At 37.4% G+C, this 26,725-nt stretch overlaps 1 protein-coding gene across 7 annotated transcripts in view; it reads left to right on the forward strand.

Annotated features, from left to right (window-relative positions):
- Positions 1–26,725, forward strand: part of TRPC3 (transient receptor potential cation channel subfamily C member 3) — a 64,930-nt gene that overhangs the window by 26,161 nt on the left and 12,044 nt on the right. For 2 of the 7 annotated variants that reach the window (XM_038564748.1, XM_038564749.1), the window contains exons 4-11: positions 6,972–7,136; positions 9,872–10,088; positions 12,033–12,266; positions 14,367–14,631; positions 17,440–17,635; positions 19,674–19,883; positions 21,630–21,677; positions 23,893–23,976. In XM_038564748.1, coding sequence (XP_038420676.1) covers positions 6,972–7,136; positions 9,872–10,088; positions 12,033–12,266; positions 14,367–14,631; positions 17,440–17,635; positions 19,674–19,883; positions 21,630–21,677; positions 23,893–23,976 — 1,419 coding nt within the window. The remainder of the gene's footprint in view (positions 1–6,971; positions 7,137–9,871; positions 10,089–12,032; positions 12,267–14,366; positions 14,632–17,439; positions 17,636–19,673; positions 19,884–21,629; positions 21,678–23,892; positions 23,977–26,725) is intronic. The other 5 variants (XM_038564750.1, XM_038564751.1, XM_038564754.1 and 2 more) reach the window with 4 other exon arrangements.

Below are 26,725 nucleotides of genomic sequence, written 5' to 3' on the forward strand. Positions count from 1 at the left end.
TGCAAAGTAATTAACACAGCTATAGTACATGGTGATTGTTCAACGTGGATGAGCTGATAACATTTCTACATTATGAAAATTCATTTTCGGAATGACTCTTAAACAAGTTCAGCTTTTAGTCATCAAACACAGGTTTCATGTTCACTGTGCTGGCTCCAAGCCCCAGTGATAGACTCTAGACAATTTAAGCAGAAAGGAATTTAGTAAGGGATATGAGGAGACATACAAAATCATTAGGAGAGATAGAAGGATAGAAGAACAAGCATATCTAAGTTGTGCCTCCAGAAAACTTGCTCAGAGCCAGGCCCAGAATGGAAGCCTGCACATATCCTTCTGAACCATGAAACTGAGGCAAGTGTGGGCATCCTCGCAGCAAGTGAGCCTGAGAAAAACTTCCTCTCTTTCCTTTTCTCTCCTTGAATGCATGTGTGTATGCGCACGCACACACACATACACAAATTCTACCACAATGTAGAGAACTTCCACATACAGTGTTCATGGGGTTTTAGCCAACTATTATTCACAGATCTCCCCTCAACTTAATAAGACAGGGAAATGTGAAGATTCTTAGTAACTACTGATGTAAAATAACTTTTCAAGGAATTATCAGTTAAAAGCAAATTGGCTCAACTGCCTTCCTCTCAGAGCATTCTTTTTTTAATTTAAATTTTTATTTTTAATTCCAGTTAGTTAGCATATAGTGCAATATTAGTTCAGGTGTACAATTTAGTGATTCACCACTTCCATACAACACCCAGTGCTCATCACAGCAAGTACACTCCTTAATCATCCATCACCTGTTTAATCCATTCCCACCCCCCTCAATTTACCCATCTCCCCTCTGGTCACCATCAGTGTGTTCTCTCTAATAAAGAGTGTTTCTTGGTTAGCCTCCCTCTCTCTTTCTTTTTCCCTGTGCTTGATTGTTTCTTAAATTCCACATATGAGTGAAATCCTATGGTATTTGTCTTTCTCTAGAGCATTCTTGCTAGCTGAGTTTTTGCTATATTGAAGGAAAGATAATTTTGAATAAGATTCATATTAAACCATTTTTAGAAAGCTGTCTGGACATTTATTCACAGATCTTGTAATACACATGTCTTTTCTTTGGCACCTGAGAGGAGAGAATTGATTTCAGTTGTCACTGGTACTTTATCATTACTTTGAAAGTGTCATATTAGCAGAGACAGCTCATCCATAGTTGTGCTTCTGTTAACCAAAGTGTCTTGAGACAGTGAATGTCTTCCTGGCATGTTAATTTTAAATAAATTGATGTATAGTTTACAATGTGTGAGGCGTCATTAATAATAAATTTGCTATCAGTCAACAAACTATCAGGAAACAACAAAAAAAAAATATATGAAACTGAAAGGAGATTTAGGGCTTTGCAAGTATTTCTGGGTTTGTTTGTTTAATGCTGTAAAAGGATATTAGTTAAAGTAGTTGCTTTGGAAGCTTCACTCAGTTAATGTATATAAAAACTTTCTTCTTAGGATGCCCAAAAAAAGCCCCAAAGACTTCCTTCGTTCTTCACTCAACACTTACATGTCTCCATCTAGCAAGGAGGAAAAATGCCCCATCCCTTCTTGTACTTCCTTTCCCTTCATCTCATTTCTAGTCCTGAAGTGAAATCGCTTCTTGGGTTACAGTGACGTGTGAACCCTACCCACTGTGGCACTGAGGTAGTCTAAGGCCTACATGCAAGGCATTGGGATTTCAAAATATATGTTATGGAATTTTTCCTCCTGATAATAAACATATTTATTCAAATCAACTCATAATTCCACCAAGGAAACCAGCTTTATGTAAGAGTAAGCCATTTCCCACAGAAGACTCAAAGTTTCTTCTGCTATGTGCCCGAGATATACCTTCAGCTGTGGTTCTGAGACTACGGCCTTATAGTACCCATAGCTCAGGTCTTCCCTTGGAATCAACCATGAGTTCTAACCAGGCCTTACAGAGCTCAGTGGCAGTTAGTGAAGAAAATGAAAATCTAAAAGACCTGAATAGGAGAGATCTGAACATGATTTTCTTTTTCTTTCTTTCTTTCTTTTTTTTAGACAGAGGAATGAGAGAGTGCTGGTATATACACATGGGGGAGGGTCAGAGAGTGAGGAAGAGGGAGGGAGAAAGAATCCTAAGCAAGCTCCACGCTCAACATGGAGCCCGATGTGGGGCTCCATCTCACAACCTTGAGATCATGACCTGAGCTAAAATCAAGAGTCAGAGCCTAACTGACCCACCCAGGCACCGTGATTTGAATACAAATTTAATGTTTATATGAGAAAGGACTTTCTAATATAAAAGTAGTCAAAGTAATAACAAAGTAAAAATGTAAATAATCTGACCACATGCAACTTAAAACCTCTGTACACAGATCATAAAAAAGTGAAGGGCAAAGTGAGAAAGATATAATTTCTCAATTCTAACACACCAAGGATTGATATTCTTAATATCCAAGGAGTTCAAAGAAAATTTTTAAAAGATATATATATATATTTTTTTTTGACACAGAGAGAGAGAGAGAGAGCATGTGCAAAAGTGCTAGAGCAGGCACATGCAGAGGGAGCAGCAGGCAGAGGGAGAAGGAGAAGCAGGCTCCCTACTCAGGCTCATCTCAGGACCCTGGGATCATGACCTGAGCCAAAGGCAGACACTTAACTGACTGGGCCACCCAGGCATCCTCAAATTTTAAGAAAAATTTCTAGAATCCTGTAGAAAAATAAGCCAAAGGCTTGAATAGGCAACTCACAGAAAATTCAGGTGGCTAACAAACATATTTAAAATTTTCAAACCCTTTAGTACTAAAATAAATGCATCCTAGTATGCAAATACCATTTCCTGTCTCTCAAATTTTTAAAGAACAAAAAATATTCTCAATGCTGTTGATGAAATGAGCAATCTTATGCTGTTGGTAAGGAACAAACAGTAATGTGTTCTCTATCAGGGAGTGGATGTTTCAGATTATCCCAGAATCATTTCTGAGGAGTCTCTAAGATAAATAATAAAACTGGAAGGATAGTAAATTTTATTACTGTTTGTAGAATTACCCATGTTACTCTACAGAAGAAAATGGAATAGGGTGAAAGATGAAATTTGATTTTTTGAGTGCAAAATATTAACTGTTAGGCAAAAACATCAATTATTTTCCACTTAGAATAATACTTCTCCCCCAAAGCTCTGAGTTTTAATTCTATCTGTTCCTCTGTCTTCTCTGTGACTTGAGGATGAACATTAATCCCTTCTCCCCCAGAGAAATAATGAGAGCTTTACCTGCTTCTAGTAAGCTGTGTCTATTCTACGAAAGTCCTTGACAAAGATAAAAGATACTAAGAAGTTGATAGACTATCGAATGTGGAAAACTGGGCTGTTAACTTGTTAAAATATAACAAGTGAAATGCAAATCTCACAATTTGGACTAATATTTAACATTTTAAGTGTTTACACTGTATTGTACAAATCATAGTGGGTTGAAGATCATTATATAATGCATATGGAAAGCACTGATTTCCATCAAAAGTACACCTTCAAATTTGAAGATTACCTAGAGGAGGAGGAGCGAGAAGAGGGAGCCATACTGGAACATTAATATTTCTGTCCTCAAGAGTTTAAAACCTAAGAAAGAAAGGCTGGACACTTACAAAAGCGAAATTAATCCATCAATTCTATGTGGACCCACGTCCACCAGTTTCTTAACTTCATCGGGATTTTCTGTCTTGCAGAAACCTTGGCCTATAAAAAAAGTGCATGTTAACACCCCATGTGGTAATCTGATTTGATGGCATTGTCTACTCCATCTATAGATTTCTCTGAATGCACCATTCCCCAGTCTAAACTAAGCCAGCTGGAGTCACAGGACTACTTTTTATTTGCATCTGTCAAGCTTCTCACAAATGCAGATCCTTCAAACAGCAAGACATTCAGACCAACATTCAAATTAATACTATTATAAATGTTGATTATTTACCTTGGCAAGCATAAGGAGACTGTCTCCATTAAAAAAAAAAAAAAAGGTTTATTTAAGAGAGAGAGAGTGAGTTAGTGAGCAAGCCTGGGTGGGGGAGGGACTGAGGGAGAGAGAGAAAGAATCTCAAGCCGACTCTGCACCGAGTGCAGAGCCCAGTGGGGCTGCATCCCAGGACAACCCTGACATCATGGCTTGAGCCTAAATCAAGACTCAGATGCTTAACTCGCTGAGTCACCCAGGTGTCCCTCCATTTTTTTTCACATTTATTGAGAGCCTACTGTGTCCTAGAGCAGGGACTGCTTATCACTTAATGCACACTGATGCTTCCATTTTCACCTTATTCTACCAAATGCCTAGCACAGTGCCTGGCTCATAGAAAGAGCTTACAACATTTTGAACAGTGAATGAATAAATGAATGAATAAGACAAATGTTTAGGAACTCAGAGAGGATGAGGATTTTTAACACAGAAGGAGGTGTAAAACAGGAAGGAAGTGTTCCAGTAGAGGATAGGGGCAAAAGAGGAAGTTTGGCCAAATTCTCAACAAGAATCCTAGAAAGTTGTTGCAATGACCTCAGGGCTTTCAGCCTTGATCATATTTTATCATGAGTTGTTGTATAATGACTGTGTTGATCAAAAATCAGAACTTTGGAAGAGTGACAGGATCTTGAGTCTGGAGAGATCTAATGTACACCTAGCAGCTAGCACTGACCAGTGAATGAGCTTTAGGACCTGGGATTTTTATAATTGAATTGAAAGAAACTTATGAAATAAAATATACTGTTTCGCATTGAACTCATTAAATGAGAAAAGATAGTATCTTCTTTATAGTACTTTGAATCTCCCAAACCCTACTAGTTTGTATTATTGAAATAAATTCAGTTGTATTTCAAATCTATTATTTGTAAACACATCCTTACCACTTCTTCCAGTGGGTGTCAAGACCCCCATGTGCCTAGTGGCACAGCCATCACCACAGTAGTTATCACTAGAGTTCCCAGAGGGCAGGTGCACTAGGGGTAAAAATGGGGATTTGAGGAAATTGCGTCTCTACTGCCTACCTTGGGGGATGAGGCTTTGTTTTTTAGTTTTATTATTATTTTTTTAATTAGAAGAGCTAATGAGAAACTATACACCAGTAAGTAGAAACCTGTTCATTTCATTGTAGGCGTGTTATTGCTAAATAGCCAAATAACTTGAGGAATTGCCTAGAGTTGCTAAGAATCATTAGGATCATTAACTAGAACTTGATTAAAGATGAGCACTTCACCTGCTGGAGACTGTATCTGTTTTCTTTGCCTCCAAGAATTTGCAAAAACACGAGTACTTCCTAACAGGTTCATTGTTATTTTTTACTGTTTTTCAGAAGATAGTGATACCTTGATTTTTATGTTGCTAAACACACTTAAAAAATATATTGGCACTCATAGTTAATTTGTGAATGACCCTGAATAATTTCCAAGCTTGGGCAAAGTATATCTGGTCACTCAAAGACAGGCATATCCAGTCACAAATGGGCATCTGTTGATATAGGGACCTTTTTTTTTTTTAAATTTTTTATTTATTTATCATAGTCACACAGAGAAAGAGAGAGAGAGAGAGAAAGGCAGAGACACAGGCAGAGGGAGAAGCAGGCTCCATGCCCTGGGAGCCCGACGTGGGATTCGATCCCGGGTCTCCAGGATCGCGCCCTGGGCCAAAGGCAGGTGCTAAACCGCTGCGCCACCCAGGGATCCCTGATATAGGGACCTTTTCATGTGAGCCTGACTATACGTACGTTCTGCTATCTGTATAAGGACAGGTCTTTTTTTTTTTTTTTTTTTTTTATGATAGTCACAGAGAGAGAGAGAGGCAGAGACACAGTCAGAGGGAGAAGCAGGCTCCATGTACCGGGAGCCCGACGTGGGATTCGATCCCGGGTCGCCAGGATCGCGCCCTGGGCCAAAGGCAGGCGCCAAACCGCTGCGCCACCCAGGGATCCCTAAGGACAGGTCTTTAATGAATTCCCAGTCCCTCTAAATAGATGCTGGCAGATAACTTAGCAAAATCAGATAGCAAAATAAAATAAAATGTCAGGGCTGAAATAAGTATAATTTGCTTAGTTTTCCCTGGTTATAATTATAGTTACAAAAGAACTGTTGGAGACAAATGTTTGAGGTTTCTGACCTGTAATAGAGAAAGCAACAAAAAAAGGACAGATTACTGAAATAGGAAGGACAGGACATTTGATGCCAGCTCCTAGAAGCAGTGGAACTGTGGACCAAGCATAATTCTTGCAGGTTTATTGGCTTCTTTTTTTTTTTTTTAAAGATTTTATTTATTCATGAGAGACACAGAGAGAGAGAGAGGCAGAGACACAGGCAGAGGGAGAAGCAGGCTCCATGCAGGGAGCCTGACGCGAGACTTGATCCCGGGTCTCCAGGATCATGCCCTGGGCTGAAGGCGATGCTAAACTGCTGAGCCACTGGGGCTGCACGGTTCATTGGCTTTTTGAAGATCTTTGCAGAGCTGCAGTGGTAGTACACATGTATTCATAGGGAGTATTATGAATGTATTTTTCATATATGTAGCATTTTAGGAATTGCTTATGAGACTTGACACATTTCTCTTTTAGCTATAGTCTACAATAAACCAAATGACTACTCTTCTTCTATCTTGAACCAAATGCAAGTAAACTGGCAGACAGCCAGATGGGACACATTTCCACAAAGGAAAGCATATGTCACCCCAGATTCTGGAGAGGAATTTGTGAATTATGGAGAATTTCAATCAGGAAGAACTGTAATTAAGGACAGCATTAACTTTACCCTCTTGTTTCCACTTTAATTCTAGTTCTAAAGCTATTTTGGAAAATGGAGGGAAGCTAAAGGAAGGTATATTCCAGAACCTTATATTCCAGGAAAATAGGTATTAATATCTTTAGGATGCACATGCACTCAGTAGCTGAAGTGTCCCTAATGGCACAGTAACCTCCCTCTCCCTCTGCCTCTCTTTCTGCCAACAGTTTGTGGCTCATCCCAACTGCCAGCAGCAGCTCCTGACAATCTGGTATGAGAACCTCTCAGGCCTACGGGAACAGACCATAGCTATCAAGTGTCTGGTTGTGCTGGTTGTGGCCTTGGGCCTTCCATTTCTTGCCATCGGCTACTGGATCGCACCTTGCAGCAGGGTACATGTTTTTCTCCATCCATTTCCTCTATGGTTGGTGTGCTATGTGCTTTTAGGACAAAAAAGGAAAAAACTCCCTACTTAAGGCTCTTATCGGTTTTACCCTGAATGTTAACTGACTCAGAAACACAAATTCTGCTTTTTAATGACTGGCTCAATTCAAATAAGGGATGAGAAAGGATCTTGTACTAGTGGGGTAGATCACATTTGAAGGCATATAATACTTAGCCTTTTAAGATAAAATCCCTGGGGTAGTCAAGAGGAAAAGCTGCTTGAGTGAAGTAGCACTTTGCTGATTCTATTGATAGCTTAACTGAGTCAACTGAGTTGGCCTGTGTTAAGAGAACAACCCTACTGCAGTGGTACCAAGGAATAGTTAACCTGGGAACTGGAAGGACAACTCACTGGAATCTGTCAAGAGATCTGAGGCTGAGTGTATTAAGTACAGTCACAAACAGTGGTGTTAATTTAAAGAATTCAAGAAAAGTGCATGCTAGCTTCTCTCAGCCCTTTGTTCCTTCAGAAGATTCAAAAAAAGGGGGGGGGGTTTGGGGGCTTTGGATTTTGTAGATTGTTTATTTAGTTTTGATTGAATCATTTTGTTCCCTACCTTTATTCCTCTCTCAACTTGCCAGCATAGACTCAATTGAATTGTGCCTAAGAGATCCTCTGAACAAGATATGGGAAGGAATACTAGTCATGCTAACAGAATCTGTATTAGGTTAGTAAAGGGCACTGCCAGGGAGAAGAAGCCATTGTGAGATCCTTTAATCCTGTTTTTATATTCCAAAATCTGGTTTGTTTAAGTCAGAGGCAGTTTCAGGAAAAATGAGTCAAGGCCACTTGCAAATGGTCCTGGAAATCCGCCATCTCTTTGGTTCAAAGGTCTTTCTGGCAGAGTGAGTCCTGCTCTACAGGCACCATACACATGTGAGAATATTCATCCGCCTCATTCCATTGTTGAGCTGCCCCTGTAATTTAAGGCAGAAAGTTTGTCATTCTGATCGGTTTTGATGACTCGACTAAGTTCCTTTATTATGTGTCATAGGAAAGTACCTTATGATTCCTCAAATAATCAACACTGAAGACTAAAATCTATAAATGATGAAAGAGCATGCATTAAAACAAAAATCATTTCCCATGCAAATAATTTCTCTTTCTGAGGGAAATGACTTGGAAATTTCAGATTTCTGAGCGTTTGTCTCTTAGGATGGCTGTATCAGTTAAAACATTGAAGTCCGCACCTTTTTTCTCTTCACTTATAAAAGTTCAGCTCTTAGAAATGGTGTGGTGACCTCTCTGCCCATGGAGAGGGCTAAAGGAACCCACGTTTATACCTGCCCTATACCACCTAGCCTGTGGCGAAAAGATGACATAGCAAGAATTCCCCACATGTATCCCATTTTTAAGACTGCTATGCTACTTTATTTTCATGTTAATGTAAAGTTTTAAAAGATCAGCCTTGATGAGAATCAGACTTGGCAATTCCCAAGAAATCACTGTGTACTATGGATGAGCTCCCCCAAATGTGCCTCTTTGCAGCTGCAGAGTAGCATGGCGATATGTAGATGTGTTGTTTATTTTTCTATGTCTAATATGGAAAATGTGACATTTGTTAGTCTGCATTCATGTTTAACTCCAGAAATGCTTAACATTCTTCGGTTATTTGTTGACATCAAATTAAGGTTCCAGACATACAAAAACATTTGTTTGAAGTTGCAGTCTCTTAAATATGAACCTTGGTACTTCCTAAGGTCATAGACTGAGTTTGAAAGTTGGTTCTGGGTATGTGACCTAGAAAACTTACTTGATAAATCTACCAAATGTATCTAATTCTTGAGCTACAGAAGCCCTTGGGATAGGCAGAGCTGTTTTTCATTTCTACTAGAACTTGGACTTTTAAGGACATCATATCACATGGGATTTTAAAGGAGTTACCTTAAAATAATTATGTACTGAACTTTAGAAATGCTTTTGTACTATTTATGTGATTTTCCAAACTCAGGGCTGACTTAATTAAGCTGACCTACTTAGAGGCTTTAGTTATTATATATCTCCTTTTTATTGAGGTAATAACATAAAATATTTACCCTTTCTAATATCTTCTGCCTTTTTAAATATCTTACAAAGTACAACTTGATTTCAGAATATTTAGAAGTGAGAACTAAAATTGACTTCTGTAGTAAGAAAGTTTTTAATGTTCAAAGGCCTTGTTAGGTACTACAAACACATCATAACATTTCAGTTACAAATGAATGAGTCTCCAAACTCATAACATTTTAATTATAATGCAATAAAGAATACACACTACACATTTCGAGTTTCTTTTCCTAGATGCTCAAAACCTAGATGTTGATTGCCTAGTCTTTCATGTAAAAATAAGAATAACCAGCATATGACTTGTGATTTTCAGAAATGCATCTGCGAATGCAGTCTACCCTAAGACAAATTGGATACTTAAAAAAATGAAGTTTGAAGACTTCTTAAAATTATTCTTGGAGGAAGCATCTCCTAAAAGGAGTAATTTTCATAATTTATAACTCTTCACAAACAGAGGCAGAATTTTGAATGCATTCTCATTTCATCTCTTTTTTTTAAAATCCTGTATAGTAGTTTTCAAAAGCAGAAGCCAAGTTTTCCAAAGTAAAAGTTGTTTCTTCTTCTTCTTCTTCTTCTTCTTCTTCTTCTTCTTCTTCTTCTTCTTCTTCGTGTTCTTCTTTTTTTGTTGTACTACAGCTGGGGAAAATTCTGCGAAGCCCTTTTATGAAGTTTGTGGCACATGCTGCTTCTTTCATCATATTCCTGGGCCTGCTTGTATTCAATGCCTCAGACAGATTTGAAGGCATTACCACGCTGCCAAATATCACTGTTATTGACTATCCCAAGCAGATCTTCAGGGTGAAAACCACCCAGTTCACGTGGACTGAGATGCTAATTATGGTCTGGGTTCTTGGTGAGCTTTCTATTTTAGTGTTCTAATTTCTATCAAAAATAGTTTCATAATGATTGCCTTTTATATTTGAAATGTTATTGTGTGTTGCATGGTGAAATCATCATTGTAAGATAAGCAGGAGAGTAAAATAATTGAATAATTTGGCAGCTTAATAATACTAAAAGGTATCCCTTAACACTAAATAAAAACTTTTATGAGTAACATGAGCCTAATTATAAATATAACATGTTTCTAACTTCTATTATTGAATAAATGTAAATTTTTTAAAAATGTGACTCGCTGTTATGATCAAATATTTAATTGAAATCCTTGTGAAATAACCCAGCCATTAACTGATGATTAAAGAACATTTTTTGCTTTCATTTCAGAAGGGTTTTTTGTTGTTGTTGTTTTTCTGTTTGTTTTGTTTTAGGAGAGTTTCTGTTTTCAGAATATTTGTTACTTCACCTCACAATAGTCCACTTTTTTGTTGTTTTTTTTTAAATATTTCATTAGCAAAGTGTAGTTGACATGCAATGTTATATAGTTTCAGGTGTACAACATAATGATTTGACAAGTCTATATATTACTCAGTGCACACTGCTGTAAGTGTAGTCGCCATACAATGTTATTACAGTATTAATTACTATATTCCTTGTGCTATGCTTTTTATCTCCATGACTTATTTATTTTATAAATTAGAAGTTTGAACCTCTTAATGTCCTTTATTTCTCCTATTCCACCCCCCCACCCCATTGGCCTCCCCTCTGGCAGCCACCACTTTGTTCTCTGTATTGAAGAGTCTGTTGTTCATTTGTTTTGATTTTTAGATTACACATGTAAGTGAAACCACATGGTATTTCTCTGACTTACTTCGCTTAGAATATACCCTCTAAGTCCAACCATGTTGTTGCAAATCTAAGATTTCATTCATTTTTATGGCCGAGTAATATTCCAGCGCACCACATCTTTGTCCATTCATTGACCAGTGGGCACTTAGGTTGCTTTCATATCTTGGCTCACAAGAGCCCATTTTGAATAGCTGTGTTAAAGTTAAAACCTTTAAACAATGAGAGAAAAAAATGGAGGTAGGAGCAGTTTATCTATCCATCACTAACCCAGAGTCACTTTTATCTATTCTCTCTGCTTTACCCAGAGTGTTTTTGGTGTCTTCTCAATTCCTGAATTAATAGGTTGGTTAGTCCTCTCATTAACTCCTGTGGCCTCTACCTAGGTCATATAATTATTTTATGAATTTTATTTTGAGCTATTACATTTTTAAAAATTCTGCAATATTGTCCCCTTACATGGTCAGGACATGTTGTTAAGTTGGAAATTTTGCCCTCTTCTCCAAGAATGGCATTTTCTGCTTTCAGTTTCTTCACAGTGTCCTAGGGCCCCAGCTTAAGGGGTCCTTCTTTTTCCAGTGATATGCCTCTCCTCCCTGGCATGATACTAGAAAGAGGAGAAAAGGTAGGGGAATGGTGTAAGTGTTCCTGCATGACTGAAAAACTGATCTTGTAAAACGTCTGCAGGAAGTTTCTCATGTAAGGGTTTATTTCACCAATAATTGTTATGATGTGGGAACTGTTGGGATTCACAAAGGTGAATTTTCTCCTCTCCCCAAAAGTTTCCTAGAGAAAAATAATTTGACTTGAAGAATCTTCTTTGCTTATTCTCCTTCCTTCTTTTCTGACCACCCCTCTGCAGAAGTAGCACCATTTCAGGGTACCAAATGTAGAACTATGTTTCTTTGAAATCTAACGCCGACTTAGTTGAAGATTTTTCCTCACTTATTTAACTCTGTTAAGGGCCTTAGGGAGCTGAACAATAGTTGGTGCTTTGTGGTGCCTGGTGTGGTGCTTTATATGTTGGGTATTTTATAGGTGGGGACCGATATGGACAGAATAACAGCTTCTCAGTCTAAGCTGTAAGATGTAATCTGTACCTTCCCATGTGTGACAGGGATGATGTGGTCTGAGTGTAAGGAGCTCTGGCTGGAAGGACCTAGGGAATATATTTTGCAGTTGTGGAATGTACTGGACTTTGGGATGCTCTCCATCTTCATTGCTGCTTTCACGGCCAGATTCCTAGCTTTCCTTCAGGCGACAAAAGCACAGCAGTACGTGGACAGTTATGTCCAAGAGAGTGACCTCAGTGAAGTTACACTTCCACCAGAGATCCAGTACTTCACTTATGGTAAGTTATTAGCTGCAGGATCCCTTTATATGTCAGAAAAGGAATTGAAACCACATGTGGGAAAGAAATGTCAATTTTAATAGGAGATATGTGTTGAATGTATATGAACAAAAGAGAGAGCATGCACATTGGAACTATACGAAATTAAATTCATAGCAAGACCATGACTCTTCCCTTCTTTGTTTGAGTTAATTTACTTCTCTGTGCCTCAGTTTTCAAATCTATAAAAACAAGATGTTGCAGGGTAGGAGAAAATTTCTCTTTAAACCTAACAACATAATTATTTTTTGCATATTCTTAGGGTATGAAACTAAATTAGGAGGAAAAAGTAGCTTGATATACTGATTAGGTGGAAGATGAGTCCCTGAGAGCATGGTTCAGAGGAGATAAAATAGTAAAAGGTGCTGAACTGCTATACGGGTAGTGAACAAAAATTCAGCAGAGCCAGGAAGTAGGAGCTAAAGTGACATGAGAATGTAAGCTCTGGGGAACAGGCAGAGATACTGGGGCAGATGTCCTGCCCTTCAACACAGTGTGGAAGGGAATTCATGCCTAACTTCTCTGTATCATGAAGAGCAGGGAGGCCCCAGCCGACAACCAGCGTGCAAGGATATTGACACCTCCCTTGCCCAGCACAAACCAATGGTAAGAGATATGAGCCTCCCCTCCCTTGAGGCCAGACTGGGGAGGTGAGACTAGCAAATTTTCACGTAGTTGCACAATCTTAAATCTAGAAAGGACTTTAGAATTTTATTGCCTGCCCCTTATTTTGATGATAAGGATACTCAGGCACAGAGTTCAAATGTGTTCTGATTGTGAAGAATACTTCTTTATAAGTGTAATTCAGGCTTATATTTTTGTGATAAGTACAAGTGGCATGTTAACATTATTGAAGAAGACTGGGTGCCTGCTCCAAAATATAAAATGTACGTTTCACACATTGTGAAATTTAAACACATTATCTCTTACTGTCAGCAAGCAAAGATTTTTATATGCCAAGGAGACCAGATCAAATGAGTAAATGATTACCATTTATAATTAAAGAATTAGCTTAAATTGTATTTTTGTGTAATATCTATCTTGACTATTTCAATAACCCATTTATTTAAACTTATTCATGTATATCTAATGACTGTCATCTGGAGGGAAATTTGTGAGTTCAGAATTTGCCTCTTATTGTGTGTATGATTTTGATCAAGTATTTAAGCTTTATAAGTCTTGGCTTTTGTGTCTCTAAGGAGAGAATAATAGTAACATCAAATCCATAGAGTTATAGGAAAGCACTGTGTCTGGTATACATTACACACCGAATAATTGTTAATTTTTGTTGTTGCAAGTGTCTACAATGCATCCATTCTTCTGGGAGTGACTCGGTTGGCGCAAAATTAGCCATATAGTCTTTCACTGACCTTCCAGGGAAACCAGTATCCAGTAGTCTGCTGTGAAATTACTAAGTGACCTTGAAAGGGGTAGGGTCCTCATTTAGAATTTATACCCCCAATTTTTGCATCTCCGTAGCATTTCACATTTTCCAGGAACAAGTTATATTGCTCAGATCTCACACCGACAGCACCATTGTGATTCAGTGACATTCTTACTTCTCATGATACAACATTTTACTTGCAAAAGCCGTGAGATGAACTAATTTCCCCCATGAAATATGGAAAAGAAGCTTTGTGCCAATTGAGCCTATAAAATGACAAAAGAGCTGGTCAATAAATCTAATGACTGAGGGGACAAATTAGTCAAGTCTGTTGTTTTGTCATTCTGAAGGCACCGTTTGTGTCTATTGAAGGGTTTTAACCTCTTTCTTTATCTTTTGTACTTGATTCCATTTCTACTCAATGTGAAACGGGCTTAGTATCTTTATCAGTGTTTCCTCCATTAAAAGATTCCATGTGAAGGTGGAATTCAGTTTAACATGAAAAACAGTGCCTGGCCAGTTAATTAAATCTAGAATAGTTTCAACCGAGATCAAAACCACCAACCTGAAAAATAGATATTATTTAATAAGGTATTTATTTTGCATAGCTAGCAATGAGTAGAAAGTTCCATTTCTAATCTCTCTCTCTCTCTCTCTCTCTCTCTCTCTTTTCCTAGCCAGAGATAAATGGCTCCCTTCTGACCCTCAGATCATATCTGAAGGCCTCTATGCTATAGCTGTTGTGCTCAGCTTCTCTCGGATCGCATATATCCTTCCTGCAAATGAGAGCTTTGGTCCCTTGCAGATCTCTCTTGGAAGGACTGTGAAGGACATTTTCAAGTTCATGGTCCTCTTTATTATGGTGTTTCTTGCCTTTATGATTGGCATGTTCATACTGTATTCTTACTATCTTGGAGCTAAAGTAAATGCTGCTTTTACCACGTAAGTAAAACATCTTATAAAAAAAAAAGTGTGATGAGAAAATTTTTAACAAACCTAGATGAAGCATACACACACACATACACACACAGTTCAGTAATGGTAATAACAATGTTTTTAAAGGAAAAAGAAAAACCATTGAAAACAATGCTTATGTGTGATTACGTTGCTCTAAAGGCTCATTTCTTTGAGCTTGGTAAATGTTGGACCACAGAACAGAATCAGACTTTAGAAAAAATTCTAGACAAACTGGCTATGTTAAGAGAATTGGGTGGCACATTTTTCATACTGGATGTCTCTTACATTATGTATGACATTAAATTTAGTTTCATCATTTTATAGCTATTACTATTAAAAAAAGAAGCATTGACCTTTATTTTAACGTATCATTAAGCAGTACAGGAGTTGAGTAAAAAGAAATTATAGGTAAATGTTGTATAGCTCACTGTAACACTAAAACCACTTCCTTCCTGTGATCACACTGGTTTCTGCACTGGAGACTCACCTTGCCTGTGATGTCTTCCTTGATTAAACTTCCGTAGGCATTGTCCCTTGAAGTTCCCTCAGCATGGAGACTTTCATTTGTGAGATCTGGTGTTTAAATGGTCAGGACGTGGGCCCTCCTTTTGTACTGTAATCATTCCAGGTAGGGAGACCATAAGCCCTCCCTGCCTCCCTTTGTACCCTGTAATGCCACAACTGGAAAGAATGTAGACCTTCAATAAGTTCCCTGTAGACTAAAATAGAATATTAAGCCCTTTCAGGCATCTGAATTGTTTTGAAATGATTTTTTTTTCTCAAATAGTTATAAAGAGCAAGTCTTAGGGGGTAAAAGAGATCTGAAACTTGCTTTATTGTAATGAAAAAAAAACTCTGTTAGAACCCACTAGGGGAGGGACAGAGAGATCCTACACACAATGCCACCCCTTTGAACTCTGGGAGAACTTATTTTATACAACACATTGTCTTCATTGTTTTGTGTGAGAATGTGGCCACTGATATGGTGAAAGAATATAGGCTGGAAAACCAGACAGACCTGGACATAGATGCAGCATCTCTGCGGATTTCTAGCTGTGGCTTTTGGCCGAGTTACTCAACAGTGTTAGTTTCCTTATTTTTAAAATAAACACAATAAGGTTGGAATCAGGTTGTTGTGAGGATTATATAAGGTCGTGTATAGAAAGTCTCTTGCCCACATTAATTGCTCAGGAACTGCCAGTGTCTTCTCCTTTTTCGCTGTCTGCCTCTTCCCACACATAGAGATTCTCAGGAATCTATATTCTTGAAGTTAGAGGTAAGAAAGTTTACAAAAGAGCAGGAGAAAGGAGTCAGAATTTGGGGATACTGTTAAACTAATGGCAGGGAACAAAGAAGTTATAGCTTCTTTTAGTTTCCTGCTACTATCTATACTATAACATCACACAATGAAATGTTTTGTAATAGAGAGTTAACTGTATAGAAGTAGGAACCTTTCTATCCTCAGGGTCTAGCACAATTTCTAGAACATAATAGGTATTCCATCAATATTTGTTGAATGATGGAATGAATAAATAAACTAGTGCTAAAACCTGTAAATCTATAGAACTGTTATTTAGAATATGTTATTTAAAAAAACACTGTTTCCATAAAGGTTTCTCTGGAAAAAGGACTGACTTTTGAACCTTCTTTGTAATGGAATTCTACATGCATAGTTATTTAATTTAAGGATTATTTTTGTGGTTCACAAATTGGTGATTACAACTTGGTTATATGCCAAAAACAGCCAAATTCAGTTGGCAAAGTTCACTCAAGGGCTAAAAGTAGGCGATCAGTTTGGTGAGGGTCTAAGTGTTCATTGCTGTGATGGAAGACTCAGTAGATTATATAAATTAAAGGAAAAGAAGAGGCATCTTTCAATCTGTTGCCTCCACTGCATTTCCAGTTCAGTATAACTTTCAGGTAGGTAATATATTTTTGTGGCAAAAAATTGATAGAGTGGAATCTACAGTGAAAATCATGTCCCCTTCTTCACCGCTAGACCCCATGCACTTATTTCTTCTTAGTTCCCAGAGACAATTGTTTCTTTTGGATACTTTCAGAGATATTTTATCCATAAACAAGAATGTGGTGTTTGTAAACCCCTCTTTTCTAGTCAAATAGTAGAGTATTTCACATTTGCTGTCTCTTATTTTTTTCACTTAATATATCTCAGGTATCATTTTTTATAAACACATGTAGATAGAGCTGTCTCATTTTCCCAGTGGCTGCATACCATTCATATATAAATGTCAGAATTACTTACACACGCCTTTATTAGTGGATATTTAGGTGTTTTTCATTCTTCCCTACTGGTGCCATGCAGGGAATATGTTTGTACATACTTTTTTTTTTTGAAGTGAGTATGTAATTTTAATTTTAATCCTGGCCTTGTTCTACTCCAAAAAGCTTACTTAAATATCTAAACCACCTATAAAATCAACCCCCAAATTTCCATCTTTCTAGGAGAAAGGAATGGGTATTGTGGCATGATTTCAGCTTTCCTCTACTGAGTTCAGAGAATTTTGGCTTGATGATAACTTCCAGAAAAGCTAGGCATTAGCACTATTATTTAATCACATACTCCTGAAAATCTGAGAGAATGATTTCTATAAATACTGTAATAAAATAATTATACTCTTGGGGTTTGTCATGATGATCTTTAATGATGGCATTTTACATCTGCACAGAATTCAGAACCTAACTTGTTTCTTTTGACAACCTAACTTGTTTCTTTTGACTTTTTCATACTGAAAACTGTCAATTTATTTACAGTGTACCTTATTCTCTCAACAGTGTAGAAGAAAGTTTCAAGACTTTGTTTTGGTCAATATTTGGGTTGTCTGAAGTCACTTCCGTTGTGCTCAAATACGATCACAAATTCATAGAAAATATTGGATATGTTCTTTACGGAATATACAATGTAACTATGGTGGTTGTTTTACTCAACATGTTAATTGCCATGATTAATAGCTCATATCAAGAAATTGAGGTAAACTTGCTTTCTATCCATGGTGTCTATTCTTGCCATCTCATTCTAATAGCATGCTGCATCTGTTTTTGTGGCTTGTGGTGGATTTCCAGCCCTTCTAAATAAAGAGTCTTATACCCAAACAAAGGAAGCTAGGACCTTTCTCTGTGTTTTCCTCCTGGATAGATAGGCTCACAGCCTCCAGGGTTTTCTAGGAGCACAGTAGGGGCCCCATAAATTTACCATCACACCGCCTCCTCTCAGAGCATATTTCAGAAGTTTTGAAATTGAGGGCTAGAAGAAGTATTGGCTATAGGGAAATTATTCTGTCCTAGGTTGTCAGTCAACCATCTGAAAGATCCCCATAGAGGAATTACTACATGTCTGGCAGACATTGATGATGTTCTGTATCCAGTCAGAATTTTTAGTATTCTAGAAGTCACTTTACTTCGTGTTTTGAATTGGGCTTGGTTTGGTACTTTCCTTCATCATTGTATATATGTTTTGCCATGTCCTCCAGGTTAGTGTTCAGTATCTCTTTAGTGCTTTGCTGTTTGTTAAATCTGCTGAGTCTCTGTGTGTGTTTTAGAAACATATAAAATAGTTTCTCAAAGCAGAAGTTAGGTCCCCCAGAAATGAAAACTCTGGTACTCTGAATACGTGCTTAAGTGTCGAAATGGCAGTGTGGGCAGTGTGAAACAAGCAAGCCAGCTTCTTCCACCTCTGGACCCCCTTCTTTTTATTTCTTCTCTTCATCACCATGGGCCAGAACTGAGAATAAGTGTTACGGGATTTTTTTCTCTTTTGTGGGTGCCCAACCATTCTTGGTCACACCACTTCGAAGAATGAAGAGGTAGACCAGACAGAGTGGTGGGCAGCAAAGCAAGGTTCATTGAGTGATAGCAAAGTGACAGTACAAAACTCCCAAGGAGGAGGGGACCCAAGAGGGTTGCCACTGGAGTTTCTAAATCTAGGGGTTTTTATGGGCTTGCTGATTAATGCTCCCTGCAGCTGTCATCCAATCAGGTTTTTGTCACCGATCACATGGGAAAGGGTGGAGGGCTCTTTCCAGAGAGGTATAAAATCCTTTTAAGGGTGGTTTCCTTTGGGGTGGGGGGTGGGGGCTTGTCTGCTATTTTTTTTCTTTTGTTCTTGAAGTATATTATGATCTATCTACAGCCTGCCTTGGATGGGTCTAGATGAGGAGGAGACACGTAAAGAATGGGGAAGTACTCTTGAATATGTAGAATTGGCTTCTTTTCATCTTTTCTTGACCTTGAATTTTTCTTGCACTTTTGCTTTGTTTTGGCTGGTGAACAGGGCATTCTGGTTAAATTTTCAGTGGGTAGAAACAGAGGCATATGGAAGAGAAAAATTTTTGAAAATGAGTATCATAAAAGTGCTACTAAGAATATATGTAGGCCAATAGAGGTTATATGCAAATAAATGTATATAAATCTCTTATCTATTTCAAAAGCATATTTTAGGTTTGTTGTATGATCCTACTGGAATCAGTTGCTGGAATATTTCGTTTTTAAAATTTAAGTGAGAAAGTGAGGTTCTTGTCTCATAGAATCAAAGAATGAATCTTGCCCAAAAAGGAGAGTGAGTAAAGTGATGGAATTTTATTAAGCAGGAATACAGAAAAAGCTCTCAGGAGCAAAAAAGGTGAAGAAAGAGTTGCCACTGAGGGCTTTTAGGGTTGGTCTTTTATTAAGGCTAACCAGGGAACCTAAATCCTCTATTGATAGTGCCACTGAGTAAGGATTAGTGATAACACTTTTAATGGCTTACTTTATCTTTCGGTCTGGTCATTCTTTGTTGGTCCCAAGTGGCTAAGTAGCTGTTATTACAAGACTCCACTTCTGACACCTAGGACAGGGTGGTGTGGTTTGTTCCCTTCTTTCTGGTTTCCTTATATCTCCATATTTTTGGGATTTCTGTGCACCTGATCCCATTGCCTGCCCCCCCCACACACACACCCCATCTCTCCCTACCTAGCCCCACCTGTCCCTTACTCAAAATGAGTCATTATTTCTTTTCTATTTTTGTGACACAGGATGACAGTGATGTAGAATGGAAGTTTGCCCGTTCAAAACTTTGGTTATCTTATTTTGATGATGGAAAAACATTACCTCCACCCTTCAGTCTAGTTCCTAGTCCGAAGTCATTTGTTTATTTCGTCATGCGAATCATTAACTTCTCCAAATGCAGGAGGAGCCGGCTGCAGAAGGATATAGAAATGGGAATGGGTAACTCCAAGTCCAGGGTAGGTATCCAAAACTCACCAACATCTGAAGATGAATGTTCTGTCTTTCTCCTTGTCTTTGATGTTTGTTCAGTAATTTTTACGTGTGAACTTAGAAGATGTTGAAAGTTACTGTCCATTTCGTAGTCTTTCACAGACAAATACTTAATATCTTCACAATGTTTCAAGAAGTCACTTAGTCTATACCTTGCTTCTGGTCAGAATTTCATACACAGTACCAGTTAAAAAATAAAAACATTTTTTTTAACTTGTTAAAAGTAAACATAAAAGTTACTGTTAGAAAACACTTTGGGTTTTTTTTTTTTGTGTGTGTGTGTGTGTGTTCCATGCTTCTCAGCTGTTATTTTGACATTAGTTTTAATCTCACATTTTCCTCTTGGCTATATGCATAGTTTACTGCCATCGTATTCTTATTTGTAGAAACTCTTGATTGAGCTAAGTAATCTTTTTTCTTTACTATCATAAAATTGACACAGACCTAAGAGCATCCTCAGATATTAAACATAATATCTTTATTTTTATACATAATCAAGAACGGTTTGTCCCAAAGTTGCCCCAGTGAAGTCATACTTAGATTTTAGTTTGAGTCATACCCTGAATTTAACAAAGATGAGTTTTATGATAGTCTTTATAATCATGAACTTAATTTTCAGAGATACAATTGGTAGAGAAGGTAGAAGGATATGAGCAGGACCTCAGGTAACTGGAGCAAGACATAAAGGAGCAAACGTGTGGAATTAAGGACAAACATTATATGTTCTCATTCATTTGGGGAATATAAATAATAGTGAAAGGGAATATAAGGGAAGGGAGAAGAAATGTGTGGGAAATATCAGAAAGGGAGACAGAACGTAAAGACTGCTAACTCTGGGAAACGAACTAGGGGTGGTAGAAGGGGAGGAGGGCGGGTGGTGGGAGTGAATGGGTGACGGGCACTGGGGGTTATTCTGTATGTTGGTAAATTGAACACCAATAAAAAACAAATGAAAAAAAAATAAAATAAAATACCATTTTTAAAAATGATCTGTAGTTGTAATACCCTGAGGGCCCACCTGATGGCGGTGTTACCTCCATAAAGTACTGGCTTGTTGAGCAGAGGTAGGTGTTTTTTCTCATTTGAAGCTGAGGAAAAAGACTGAATCACTGCAATTTAATTTATCACTTTAAAAAATAGATGTGCATTTTCAAGATTTGTAACACCCTGGCAATCTTAATCTTTACGTCTTTTAAACCTTTTTAAATTGACCTGGATGTGGGCTCTTTTTTTTTTTTTTTTTTTTTTATATATTTTATTTATTCATGAGAGACAGAGGCAGAGACATAGGCAGAGGGAGAAGCAGGCTCCCCGCAAGAAGCCTGATGCAGCACTTGATCCCAGGATCCTGGGATCACAACCTGAGCCAAAGGCAGATGCTCAACCATTGAGCCATCCAAGCGCCCCCGGATGTGGGCTCTTAAGGCTGTTATGTTCCAAGATAATGATTTGGCTGTGTCATCCTATGATTTCAAGTAATAGCTCATATGTACACAGTGAGAAGCAGTACAATGTAAGGAAGGGAGCCTCTGTGTGAGACTCGGATACAAATTTTGGCACTTAGGGCTTACTAGCAAGTAAGTCATTTCATCACTCTGAGTCTTAGTTGTCTCATCTGAAGGAGAGGACGCTTTGTAGGGTTAATGTGAGAATGATATGAGACGTACGCAGTTCCAGCCTCAACAAATATCAGTGCCCTTCCTCATTCACAGTTTACAGAGTGCTTTGCTGTCCATTTGAACCTCATGCAACACTGTGAGGTAGGTATTATTATTCTTCCCATGTTATGGATAGGACCACTGAAACCATTAAAGGAATGCACTTACACAAGGTCAGGGAGCTAGCCAGTTGTGGAGTAGGTGTGGAATCCCAAGTCTTCCAGCATCGGATGTCTAGCTCTTTCTACTGCACAGGGCTACTTACACTCAGCACCTGTTGCTCTGGCTTGGTTTCTGTCCCATTTCCTCTCCCTGGGCTCTACCTTCAGCTGCAAGTCTCTTAAAGAGGCCAGGCTCTATTTGCCTTCCTGGGTGATTGCTGCCGCTACTGAAATTGACTGTTTTCAAGGCTCTTTGTTTCTCTGGGGATTTATTAACTGAGGCTTTATTTTTTTTTTTTAAGATTTTATCTATTTATTCATGAGAGACACAGAGAGAGAGAGAGAGAGACAGAGACACAGGCAGAGGGAGAAGCAGGCTCCCTGCGGGGCGCCTGAAGTGGGACCTGTTCCCAGGATCCAGGGATCAGCACTGAGCCAAAGGCAGATGCTCAACCACTGAGCCACCCAGGAGTCCCAACTGAGGCTTTATTATTTAAAACCAGAATGCGGGATCCCTGGGTGGCGCAGCGGTTTAGCGCCTGCCTTTGGCCCAGGGTGTGATCCTGGAGACCCGAGATCGAATCCCACGTCGGGCTCCCGGTGCATGGAGCCTGCTTCTCCCTCTGCCTATGTCTCTGCCTCTCTCTTTTTCTCTCTCTCTGTGACTATCATAAATAAGTAAAAATTAAAAAAATAAAAATAAAAAATAAAACCAGAATGCTTTCAGGCATTGGAAATCACAACTCTTGCACTTCACACCTTAGAGTTTTCTTTCTGTAGAAAACTGACTTCACTGACTTCATTGCTGATAGTGTCACAGGGTAGAAGGGCAGAAATACTGTAAGGTGGAGAAGAGTTCTTTCAGGTGGCTTGTGGCTACCTAGGCCCCTGTAAGGGAAATGCAGCTTGCTGGAATGTGGGGAGCAGATGTGCTTCATTTAGGGTGTCCTCTCCTGCCTGTAGTGCACCATTGGCAGAAGGAATCACTTTTTTTTCAGAGAAACTGCTGGAAATAGAAAAGTTGAGCATTGATCTCTTAGGTGTCATGAGCCTTGGCTTCCCAGTCTCCCCGTATGAGGTTTAAAACTGCCATTTTGATTTTTTTTAATTGTGCATGGAGATGTTTAAATCACTTTAATATTATTAATATTAATTTATACTCTCTGTGTACTGACTTTAGTAAAAATTTGGAGAAATTATATGTCTTTTTTTTTTCTTTTTTAGAAGAGAGGAAGGAGCCTCAAGAACTCTTGTGCTAGCCTGTAAAATTAACCTCAGTCAGCAGTCAGATACTGACCTCCAGTGGCAAATAGGAGAATTAATTTTATTAGCCAAGATTTTCTAGGCATGATTTTGCCACTTCGTCTTAGCATCCTGTACATTCCTGAGTTATGATGCTGGGAAGTCAGGTGGTGGGGTGAATACATATTTTTGCATAGGGGGCCCTGTGTTTGAATCATACCTTATCAGTGGCAGTTTGCCCAAGAGAAGTTAGAGGCAGGCCCTGCTCACCTACATAAAGAGTAGCCAGTAAGAGTGTGCTCCTCTTTAGAGAGCTTCAGAGTGAGTAGAAAGCTACTCACTCTGAAGTAAAACCCTAAAAAAAAAGAGCAAGAAAAGAAAACAAAAATTTGTTAAGCTTATTCTATTCAAGGTTGTGGATCTGGATCAGTATAGGGCCACGATATCTAGGAAGACATTTATTTGGTTCATACTTTAGGGTTACAAAATACCAGTGAAACCATTTGAACTTGGAGTGTGTTTCCAGTCAAGTGTAGGATAGGAATATATGCTCAGGAGCAGACAGTTGCTTCCAGGCACCTTTGCGTCCTAGATGCCATGAATATATTTTGATAAGGCATACAAGTCCCCAGGAACATTTATGTTTAATATGAGCCAGATTTTAAAAATATGTTTTCATTTAAACAATTCTATTGCAGTACACTTTGTGAACATTTTGATAAACATGAGCTTTTTGCTCATGTTACATTTTGCCTTTGGAAATATATTAAATCACTTATAAAATTCAACTTCCAGAAAGTGTTCCTTAGAAATGTTGACTCCAGAAATGTTATCAAGGAGAATATAGTAGATTATATGTTTGATTTCCCAATGAATGTATTCTGATTTACTAGGTTAATTGTATTTTTTCCTAGTTAAACCTCTTCACTCAGTCTAACTCAAGAGTTTTTGAATCACACAGTTTTAACAGCATTCTCAACCAGCCAACACGTTATCAGGTAAGCATTTAGAAGACATATCTCTTTATCTGTATGTAATTCCGTGTGTGTGTGTGTGTGTGTGTGTGTGTGTGTAGTGAGTAGAATTATGTTCTCATGTAGCATGAGGATAGAACAAAACGGAGAAAAAATAGTCTAAGTCCTCATTCTTTTGGTTGAGGAAGAAGAGTTCTTTGTGTTATTAAAAGCAAAATGTTGCCACAATTTCCAAAGAATAACTTCAAATACCTTGACCTGGGGAAGCAATGGAATATATGGTATATTAGGGTATATTAGGAAAATAATGCTCTCACAGTATGGGAACCTGATATATTTCTCTACATAATCCATTTTCCAATGGATTCTTAGGCTATATTGTTTCATCAGTACTACTTTAAAATATCTTTTGCATTTTGATATTAGTTGTGACATTTGAACACTAAATTCCAACTCAGAAGAGGTTGTGCTTTTTTACTTTACACCACGTGATCATTTTGATTATCAAATCTATATATTTCTGATGTGTACAAGATCACTAGAATGAAGATCCAGGAATTTATAATGTATGTGATATCAGTGGGTACAGTTTTGTACAGTTTTCATGGAAGTAGCAAATTCTGCAAAATTGCTTGGCACACTGATTATCAGAGCCTTTTAAAAGGTTAGATTATATTCCATTATACAGTTATATTTAACATGTCCTCTATACGTGGAAATAGAGGATATTGTCAATATTTAGATATTACAAGCAATACTGCAGTAAGTAACCTTGTATATATGACATTTGAAACATGTAAATCTATGAAATTGGGTACTTATTATCAAACTGATTTTGATGGAACTTGTGCCAATTTACATTCTTACAATAAATGTATGAGAGAGCCCATTTCTTCCTTAACATACTAACAGTGTGTTACCAAAGGCTTTTTATCTTTGCCAACTAGATAGGTGAGTATGGTATCACAGTGTAGTTTTATTTTGCATTCTTTGTAATGAACGAACTTGACCATCCTTTTATGTTTAGTGTTCTATTTGTCTGAGATCCTGTATATTTACTTTTCATGATGGGCTTTTTGTTTTAAATCAAGAGAATTCCTCTTTTCAGAATTCATTATTTTCAGAAAATCAACGCTTTACCTTTGATATGAGTTGAAAATTGTTTTTTTTTTGTTGTTGTTGTTGTTGTGTATCTTTTTAACATTTTCTCCTAACTTTTTGATTTTTGTATAGCCAACTCCATAAACTTTTTATGGCTTTAGATTTTGTATCCTGTTTAGAAAGATCTTCTCCCACATAATACTTAAAATTTTTTTTACACATATTTTCTTTAGTACTTTTATGGTTTCATTTTTTATATGAGAATTTTTGATCCATGTAGAATATATTTTGATGCAATGTGTAGGATGGGGATCCAAATTAATTTTTTCCACATGATTATATGTATGTATAGATGTGTTGAATAATTAACTTTTTATTGATTTGAAATATCACCTTTATCATTTACTAAATTTATTTATCTCCTTAGATTTATTTCCAGGTTTTCTTTATGTGATAGAATCACATTATTTAAACTATTATAGTATAGAACAAAAGTCAAACAAACAAAATATATAGACACAGACCCCACATAAACATATCCTTACTTTAAGACTTATTTTATATAATGTTTTGGTTATTCTTTCCTGTTTATATTTCTATTTGAACTTTAAAGTCAGCTTGTGTAGTTTGCAAAATATTCTATTGGTATTTTTTATTGTGATTGTATTAATTTAAATAAAATTGACTTCTTTATAATGTTCTATCTTCCTTTTCAAGTACGTGATATACTTTTCCATTTATTTATATCTTAATTTGTGCACTCACTATCATTATAAGGTAGTCCTTCTATTGTTCATATTAATTAGGATTAAGTTTGGTTTTATTTTTTTTTCTTCCTCTTGAGATTTTCAAGTTTATATATCACTTTTTTGGCTCACCATATTGTCTTTGGCCATTTTTGTGCTCTTAAAGACATGATTGGCCTTTTTAAAAATGTTTAAATGATGGCATTATGTATCTTCATCTCTTCATCTTTTCTTAAATATTTTTCTGGTGAGTTTCTTTATTTGCTATTTGTTTTTCCTTTTTTTCCTTGGACTATCTTAATATAGATCTTGTATAGATTGCTTACTGATTATCACTCAGTTTTGAATGAATAAGTTCTTGAGCCAGCTGCTTCAGGAGGTTGGAGTGCCTTTGGAGAGTTCCACAACTCCTTCTTGGCTAATAGAATTTTCCTTTAGGCACAGGATTGTATATGTGAGTTCACTTTTTCTTTATGTTTCCTTATCAGAAAATAACACTACAGGACTAGTCAGATACTTCCCCTCAACCTCACTGAATACTTTAGCAAATATGGCTTTCCATGATGATTTCTCCTTTTCTATTCTAAGCTTTTCTAGATTTTGTATTAAAAATTCAAGAGAAGTTTTCAGCCTTGGATGTCTGCTCTTGGCATTTCCTCACATCACCATTTGATCTTTTCATATAACCTTTCTAAAAAAGGGTATGGATGCCTCTGAGTTTCATCGAAGGAGTTTGTGTTTCTGTTTCTTATTCTACTTGTTGCTTTTGAATGATTTAGAAGTGGGGATATTCTCAAGTTTATTGTCAAATTCAGCTTCTTGTCTCTGAAATTGTTATACTTCTATAAACTTTGACAAATAAAATTTTAACTATCAAATTTCACATGCCAATCAAACTTTATACAAATGTCTTCATTATATTTAGA

This window comes from Canis lupus, chromosome 19 (genome assembly GCF_011100685.1).
Source record: "Canis lupus familiaris isolate Mischka breed German Shepherd chromosome 19, alternate assembly UU_Cfam_GSD_1.0, whole genome shotgun sequence".
NCBI lineage: Eukaryota > Metazoa > Chordata > Mammalia > Carnivora > Canidae > Canis > Canis lupus.